This window comes from Rhodamnia argentea, chromosome 11 (assembly GCF_020921035.1).
Source record: "Rhodamnia argentea isolate NSW1041297 chromosome 11, ASM2092103v1, whole genome shotgun sequence".
Taxonomy (NCBI): domain Eukaryota; kingdom Viridiplantae; phylum Streptophyta; class Magnoliopsida; order Myrtales; family Myrtaceae; genus Rhodamnia; species Rhodamnia argentea.
This window is the reverse complement of record NC_063160.1, coordinates 19,102,763-19,111,933: the sequence shown is the minus strand read 5'-3', so window position 1 is coordinate 19,111,933 and position 9,171 is coordinate 19,102,763. Positions and strand designations below refer to the sequence as shown.

The 9,171-nt window shown below is 43.5% G+C and overlaps 1 protein-coding gene across 1 annotated transcript; it reads right to left on the bottom strand.

Annotated features, from left to right (window-relative positions):
- Window positions 1–452: 452 nt before the first annotated feature.
- Window positions 453–8,782, bottom strand: LOC115736007 (jacalin-related lectin 4-like). Its single transcript, XM_048273068.1, has 10 exons — window positions 8,649–8,782; window positions 8,108–8,350; window positions 6,070–6,435; window positions 4,408–5,437; window positions 3,546–3,992; window positions 2,968–3,405; window positions 2,113–2,583; window positions 1,578–2,018; window positions 939–1,394; window positions 453–816 (listed from the first exon to the last, which is right to left on the bottom strand). Exons 1-10 carry the CDS (start codon window positions 8,780–8,782, stop codon window positions 547–549), a joined length of 4,296 nt encoding a protein of 1,431 aa, XP_048129025.1. The 3' UTR covers window positions 453–546.
- Window positions 8,783–9,171: the final 389 nt, after the last annotated feature.

Here is a 9,171-nt window from a genome sequence, read left to right as displayed (position 1 = left end):
TGAAGCTGATAAAGATAAAAGAGATCATAAAAATAAAAGGCTGTTTTGCCGGTCATCCTGACAAAAGGAAAAAAAGTAATCAATTGAAAAGAGAGTGAGGGCATTTCGATGAGATCATTGGGGAAAAAAAAAGTGCCTTAGTCAAAATGAGGATGAAAATAATGCCACACATAGTTTATAGATTATAATCACATACATATTATTCAATTTTAGTACAAGAATCAAGGAGTTCCCACCTTACACGATTGTCCTAGGCCAGTCCATCTTCTTTTGTTCGTCACTCTTATATTAATCGATTGGCCAAATTAATTGTCAAGATGACTTATTATTGTATAATAGGTTCTTATTAGTTTGGGAAAAATAACGAACTATTTTTCCCATCCAAATATTAACTCAGCTGCTCCTTGGAGCATCCTCTCAGTTGATAATCGAGTACGCGAAACTTGCCATGACCACCGCTTACTAGACCAAATAAGAAAACAAAGAAAAACGCTCGTACAATTGCAAGCCAGGGAAAAAAAGATTGGGGGAGGGAGGGGGTTTAATCTAACATGGTTCTAGGCGCGCTCCGATAGAATTAAGATGTGATCCCGCCCTTCCGAAAAAGCCAACGATCCTACCACCGCCCGGTTCCAACGGGATGCGAAATTCCGTTAACCTTGCAAGAGGATCCATTGACCCTCCTGTTCGCAACGCGTAAGTGGTCTTCGTGGTGTGTATTCGCAGGTCATGGATGATGGTGTCAGGAGCGTTTCGAATTCCGTTCATCGAACCCGTTATCGAAATTAGACGCTCCTTGGGATAATTTAGATTGACCTGCAAGAACAGCAGAAGCGACACATGTTTTACTTGCGAAAACATAAGGTTCAACTGTGAAAAGGAACATGTAAACATGAACGACTTCCAGAGAGAGGGAAAGATTTGAGTTATGGACTAACCTGGTACTGTGCTACCTCTCCTATGCCATGACGAGAGCATTGGACGGAGGCACCATTGTTATCGTACGCAATCCTAATGCCGGTAATTACTTGGACTGCTAAATCCACATAAATGTAAAACCCTCTCACATCAGTATGAACTCCATCATCCCATGGAGTACCACCAGAGCCTCCAAAGGGTCCAAAGATTTCACGAGGATAAAGGTGCGGTACGGGCTCTGCATACACTCCTATGGAATTGAGAGTCTTGCTGCTTCTTCCGTAAAAGCCGATGATTTTGCTTCCGGTCGATGGATACCAAAAGTACTTCCCCATCTCGATGCCAAAGGGGCCATATCTTCCTCTATTACTGTAAAATGTGAGCGACTGAACGATAGCATTATCAGCGTCGTCACCATTTTCTCGCTTGTAACCAGATATTGATGTCAAGTATTCCCTTGGATAATCAAATATAACCTGCACAATCTCAAAAATATCTCTTAAAAATTGGACGAATGGTGTAAACAAGACATATTTGTCAAGTTTAAGTTACTAAATCACATGAATGAACACATATCAATATTGTCGTGCCCAATGAGATATGAGTAAGTAAACGAGTAAGTACACGGCGATGTATTGGAGAGGGAAAACAATACTAACCCTAGTAGTGCCCATGGCATTAACTCGTCCAGAGCGACCACCGTGCATAACTGAGCAAACTCGTTCTCCACTCTTGTCATACGCAAACTTAATGCAACAGACAACATCGTCATACATTACCTCGATTTCCATCACACCATTGAATTTCCCATCATCCCAAGCACTTCCACCTAGGCCTCCAAACGGCCCGGTCGATATAATTGGGTAGAGATGTGAGATCGGTTGAAAATATACTCCAATTGATTCAAGATATTCACCACTCGTCCCATAAAATCCAACAATTTTGCCACCCGTTGCAGGACAGGAGAAGTGCCATCCTCCTTCATCACCAATAGGTCCGATCGTCTTTTTGTTAGTTTGAAACGTGAGAGAAGTAATGCCGAGCAAAAAACAATACCCTGATATTGAAGTCAGGTACTCATCTGGATCATGTATTTGAATCTGCAATAATAAACATAACCATCAAACTCATGATTCAAGTCTAGAAGAGTCCCACCAACGTAGGCAGAAGCATATTTTGTGCACGACAACGTACCGTGTGGACCGTCTTTACTATATGGAACTTTCTGTCATCAATGCCACCATGTGTCTCCGATTGCCACAATTCTTTGTTCTCCTCTTCATACTGAAACGTGATTGATCGCATGTATGACCCTTTACTTGGCTCAAATTCAACAATAATTTTCCTTACATTGGTATGCTTATTGCCATCGTTCCAAAATGACGCTTCTTTTGCACTACCAAATAACCCCACGTAATTGAAGGGATAGTTTGGCTCGACTGTTGCTCCGATAGATTCTAGATAATCACAACTTCTCCCGAAAAAGCCAGTAACTTTCCCAGCTTTCGATGGTAAGGAGAAGTACTCCCCTTCCTCTCTACCAATGGGTCCCAAAATTCTTCCGTTGGTTTCAAATGTGAGCGAGTTGATCAGAGTGCCTCTATCATTTGCATTCTTGAGATATCCAGCAAAAGAAGTTATGTACTCTCCATTTCTCAGTTTAACCTGCAACAGAAAGCCATGTGCAACGTGAGCAAATTAAACTAGTAGATTCTTTTGAAATACGATTCAAATCTATGAAATAAGTTAGATATGCTAAGAATCGTGTAAGTTACATTATTAATAAATTTGACGGTACATTTCATTTTGTAAATCAGAAGATAATTTACCTTTTGTTTATAGCTAGGTTTGTGTTTTCCTAATTGTATTTAAGTGAAGTCATTAATTGTTCCATTTTGATTTTCTAACAATCATGCTGATCCTCAGGTATCTCTGGTATGAACTTTCATGTGCATTTGAGAAGCAATTGTTAAGAATCTCAAGGTTGATAATGATACAACATTCAAGTAGAAACGGAAAGAGAAAAAGGAAAGAGTCTTTAGATACAACCTTGAAAGTATTCTCCCCGCCATTTACACCATAATTAGTTTCCGGTTCAGTGCTGGTGGCGTCGTCCACTTGAAAAGTTATGGACTTGATGTAGTCTGCGCAGTGCACATCAATCCCCTTTATATCAGCAAAATCCCAGGATTTTTCGCCTTCGCCTCCAAAAGGCCCGAAAACCTTAATGGGGTGTGAATGCGGAATCGGCTCGTAAAAAGCTCCAATGGACTCGAGACGAGGGCCATCGCATGTCCCATGAAACCCAATGATTTTGCCGCCAGTGTATGGAAATGAAAAATGTCTCCCTTTATTAGCTGTTCCGATTGGACCATGATCTCTTGTATTAGTATGGATTGTCAACGACTGAAGAATGGTGAGTCCAGAAACTTCTTCGGTGTAGCCCGAGATGGATGTCAAGTACTCACTTGGATGGTCGAGCTTAATCTGAGAAAGAAAAAGGATAAAAGTTACAGAATTCAAGAACAACTATCTCCATTAACAATGAAGAAGACTTTACTAGAAAAAATAAAGCAATCACATTGCATCCTGAAGATAATGTTGATAATGTTTATATCATAGCTCACCGTATATGTTTTGCCTCCTCCACTTGGGCCATGTGTGAACGGACCAACTGGACATCCATGCTCATCATATAAGATAGAGATGGACTTAATTGCCGAATCGAAGCCTACGACGATTTGCCTCACACCTGTGTGTTTTCCGTCGTCCCAAATATCCATACCACTATCACCACCAAAGGGTCCCACAGCATCAAACGGGTACACGTGAGAAATTGGTCTGAAATGGGCTCCGATTGAGTCGATATGGCTGCCACATTTCCCATGAAACCCGATAATACGTCCACCAAAATGTGAGAGATCAAAAGGCCGTCCTCTTTCAGAACCAAATGGTCCGTACGTCTTCTTGTTACTGTGGATCTTGAGAGACTGAATAACATCATGACCTCCATAATTATCAATATGGCCTGATATGGACACTAGGTATTCACTTGGATGATCCAATTTCACCAGCTGCAAGACGTGCAAAAGTTGTCACAAGTGTTACCATCATCACATCCATCTAACATCTAATATCTATAGCCTTTGTGTAAGAATAGATCAATATAATTCCTTTTACTAGCCGAATTCAGTTTAAGTACTCATCCCCGATAAAAACAGGAACGAAGGATAATAAATAGGTGATTGAGCAACGCTGCCACATCCGATTTTGCTGCAAATGAAAGGCAAGATAATAAAGTCTTATAAACAAATCAAAATGATAGAATTTACTCCTTCATACTTGGCAAAGTCCTTTTTTTTTTTGGTTGAATCATACTTGGCAAAGTTACGTGAACTGTGCAGTAGTAACTTTTGCAGTAGATTCTATTATAGACGCACAAAAATACCCGTTCAATGATATTTAACTTGCAGTCGATTCTCTGGTTACCTTCTGAAAGCCAACACGCATAATCTGCAGAAAACCGACCCTTTCGATAATCTGGATGTGTCCACCACCGTGCCGTAAGGATCTCACCAAACACCCATTCTGATCATAATCAATGGTGATGGAATCAATAACTGACCCTCCATGGACCCTAATTTGCCTCACACCAGTGCGTCTCCCATCATCAAAAGCAACACTACCTTGACCTCCATATGGCCCGACCGACCAGAAGGAAGGAGAGAGCGAATCAAGATAAGGGCTTCTTACCAACTTCTCCAATGTCTGATGCCATTGGTGTTTTGGCTTGCCGTTTAGGAACAAGCCTAACCTTTTAAGAGACGATGGATGACCTCCTGCATAATGAGCCAGACTTCGGGACAACTCCTCATAGGCTTCTTCAGGTTCTTCTCTCTTCATGGCATGGCGACAAAAGAGCCGAAGCGCTTCATTCGGGTCCAATCCTCTGACGATATACTTATCATCTACCTTGAGATCTTTTAGCAAGTTTTGGTCTTTGGTCGTGATCAAAATTCTGCTCCCGGGACACAGATGTTCTCGTTCTCCGGCCCCGAAGTAGTCGATCTGTTCTTTCCTAGTAACATTATCAAGAACAAGAAGTATCCTCTTACGGGAAATGTTACTATTTATCTCGTTGATGTTGGTCTGAATGTCGTCATACGTCCTCAATCCTTCCACCTTTATGAGATTATGGAGCAGCTTCTTTTGTAGGCCTAATAGACCCACAAGACTGTTGCAATCTGCTTCTCCGATTTTATCAAGAAAGACGAAACACTGGAAATCAGAGCGAATGCGCTCACAGATGACTGCAGCCACCGTCGTCTTGCCTATTCCTTCTACTCCACATATACCTACGACGCGCACGTCCTCCTCTTGGCCCATTTTAATTAAAGAAATCACCTCGCCTACCAACAATTCCACTCCAATTGCGTTTGTCGCAAAGTTGAGTAGCCGTGTTTCGCGGATTTTCTCGACAAGGTACTTTACAATTATATCCACGAGTGTCCTTTCATCCCTGATGTTAAGTGTAGTTAAGAATATAAGAGATAAAAATGTAAATTTATGCACCAAGTGGATTTTAAACCGCATGCTTGAGAATGCCCTTACCATCTGATGGGTAACATGTCATCCAATCGTAATATAATGTAAACACATATTGTTAATCGAATGTCAAATGATTGTGACTTCACCAAAGTTCTGTAATTTGATAAATGAGTTTTACATAGACGACGAATTGAACATATGTATCACTAAAATTGCAGAAAAAGAAGAAGAAAAAGCAATAAGTAGAGAGGCAATGAGGACAGCTAGTGACGTCCTAAAACCATCCTAGCACCGCCCCTATAGACTTAGGGCCGTTTGTTTGAGGAAAACTCTTTTCCAACTTTGTGATTTTGGATGACACAAAATTGATCGATGGAAACGTTTTTCATTGACAAAAAAACAACAAACTTAAATTGGAGAAAAAGGACTACCCCTGCTGGCAAGAAGGTGAAATGGTTTGTATGAGGCCATCATCATGGACCAAAAAATGGAAAAACTTGAAAGAGTTTAAATTTTCACATTTACCACCAAACACACATGACTAAATCAAGATAATCGAGTCACAAAATGATAGTGCAATGAACATGAAGAAGAGACACGTACTCTCCCGCATCGTTCCTCAAGTCGAATCCTGACAAATGCTTAGTCTCTCTCAGGGCGTCCCTCCATTTTTGTATCTGCCTATCATCTCTCTCGTTTCCACGCAGTCTCTCAAAGCCTTGAGCGAATTCGCTTCCGCTCGTCAACCTCGAAATGTCTTCGGGTTTTACATCATGGAAGATGGGTACAATCAGGTGACCATGGTTTCCAAACCTTTTCTTGCACTCCAGAATCTCGACCAGCTCGTTCATGCACCACTTCGAGTCAGCGTAGCTTCTGGAGAACACGATTAGGGAAATTCTCGCATGCCAAATCGCTCTGAAAAGCTTGGATTTAATTTCTTCCCCAATGTCTTCTCTCGCGTTGTCACTGAAGCATTGAGAAAATATTTAGTGCTTTGTTCTTAACGAGCAATTTTGTGCTCATATTTTCAAATACAGCTTGACACCTTAAAAATTAAAAACTTCATTTCTCTCTCCTCCTCCACCGTAACAGCCATTAAGAATGAGGATGGTCCGGATTAGTCCTGGTTCCTCGGTTCCCTCACGAACCAGGGACCGGACCGATGGTCCCGTTTCTCAATTGCTGAAACTGAGGATTAGACTGGAGGTCTCTAGAACCGAATCTGGTCCGATCGGAAAATGGCAAGTGTAGTCCCAACTTGTACATTAACAAACAAATCTTCGCGGCACTAAAAAGAAGTTTAACAAAGATGCTAAAAATTTGATCATACAAATTAATTAAAGGACTTAAAAATTTGCACTTTGTCTTAATTAGTGCTACATGGAAGATTCTGTTATTATTTTCGTTCAAAATGCAGGAGCTAGTTGTTGAGGTGCAACAAATTCAAGTTTCTTGTCGAAGTAAGTTGTTCAAGCCTTCAAGGCATAAACTTTGGTCTGCTCAGCAGCATAAAATGACTTCGGTAGACAGACCAAACATGTTGGAAACCGTCCAGAACGAAAAAAAAGAAGAAGAAAAAATCAAAGTTCAATTGCATCTCCTCCGTGAGAAAATGCATCTCTACAGATTAGCCGCAGAGTCTAAAAAAACTGGTAAAAATGGGAAAATGGCAATCCTAGTCCCAACTTGTATTATAATAAAATATATATAAAAAATTTGCCGGTCCGGATGGGCCACATCCGTCCAGTTTCCCCTGGAATCGAGCACTGGAACGGCTGGACACCGGTTTCACTCTTAGGAACCGGGAACGTAGGAATCAGACCGAAGCACTCCCGAACAAGACCAAATCCGCCGGTCCCGTCTGGGCGGTTTCCGATCTGCTCGGTCCATTATGCTCACCTCTACAAGCCCACCGCTCAACCGCCACAACCTCCATTCTCGAGCCCTCCACATTGTCCAGATCTGGAACCATGGCGATGGCCGGAAGACAGAGCCGACCAGATCTGAATAGTGACGTTGCTGGTGCATGACCGTCGAGGCGGTTCGTCCATGGACACGAGTCTTTCTTGTCCTTGGTCGCTACAACCAGATTTGGCTGCTGCGACACTATGAGTTCATAAAGCAAAAACAGAGGAAGACGAAGTTGAAGACAAGTAGACGCACAGAGGAAGGCGAAGCCGAAGACGAAACTGAAGACCAGATCTGGAGCCAAGTGATGGCGAGAAGACGAAGCGACCACATTTGGTCGGTGGCCGAAGACGAATGGACTGACCTCGCCGTCAAGGCTCACGGCCATGGACAAGCTCCAGATCTGGAAGTTCGTAGTTTTCATTCTTGTCTCCTGCAAGGGTCTTTGACAGATCTGAAAGTTCTCCTTGCTCGTCCAGGGCCGGTGCCTCCAGATCTGGCTTGAACGCAGCCATGCACCAGATGTGGACTCGGCCATGCCTCCAGATTTGTTGCGGATTCAAATCTGGACACGACCATGGCTCCAGACCTAGTTCGGAGGAAGACGAAGACGACGGAGGGAGTGGCTCGGTTTGGAAGCCCAACAGTGTGGGCCTGAACGCGGCGCCAGCGACGGCGGGGGAGGGAGGGGAAGAGAGATAAACTAGGTGGTCTGATAAGAAGATTTCACCTGAAGTATTGGATGGAGGCCTGCCTCAGAGCGGAGAAGAGGTGCGATATGAAGTTTCTCCTCAGATCCTTGCCTCGGAAACTCACGAACACATCATATATCCATTGAGGAGGACGGCCTGGAGGCGGCGGCGGCGGCAGCGGCGGCGGTGGAGGAGAAGGGGAAGGAAACATGATCTTAAAATCGATACAATGCTCCGCCACCGGTGCACGCTCTGCTTCTCCAGTTGAATGTCCGGACCACCTGTGCACAATAAATGGACGCTACTATTCTCGAGAAAAACTTTTTCACCTTCGCACGCCATCTCCTCCTTTACTGAATTCAAACTTTCTGCTCTCTTTTTGCTCCCTCTCTGCTACAACGCTCTCTGCTTTACGATGCTCGCTTCCTCGAACGACGACCACGGTGACTTCGAAATTGCGCACTGCCTCAGCTCCGACGCTCTCCGTCGCTCGCTCACTCGCTCGCAAAAGTCGTGACTTCAAAATTTTGGCTACCTTGTCTCTACTCCGGCGCTCGTTCCCTCTCTACTCCGGCGCACACGAAGCCCACGCTTCCTCCCCCAAGAGGCCCGGCCGTTCGCATTCCGATTTTGCATCCGCCTCCGCCGTAGCCTCCGCGGCCGCCTCTTGGAGCCACTCCCTTTCTCGCTCCCTCTGCCCACGTCTCCGCCATCGCTTTTGTCGGACTATTACTAGCAGGATTCTATGTTGTCGCATTTATGTTGCGCTCGAATGTAGATGGCAGTTTAGCCTGGTGTCAGTCTCGCTCCAATTTATTGCTCCAGTATATTTCCCGTTCTCTCTTTTTTGTAAATTCTTTCTTGCTTTCTGTATATTGTGGCAACCGTTAGTGTCTCTGGGATAGGGAGTTGATGGTTGTTATTGTCTACGGTGACATTCCAGAAATTTTAGTTCGCGGCTCTTACGTGATGCAATCTTTTCCCTTATGAGAAAAAAAGAGCCAACTTTGGGGCATCTTTGGCATACTAGAGTGCATATGTGACTGCTATCTTGGAAAATGTTGGCGTTGTGAGATACTTTTGAAAGGGTTCTTTAATGGAT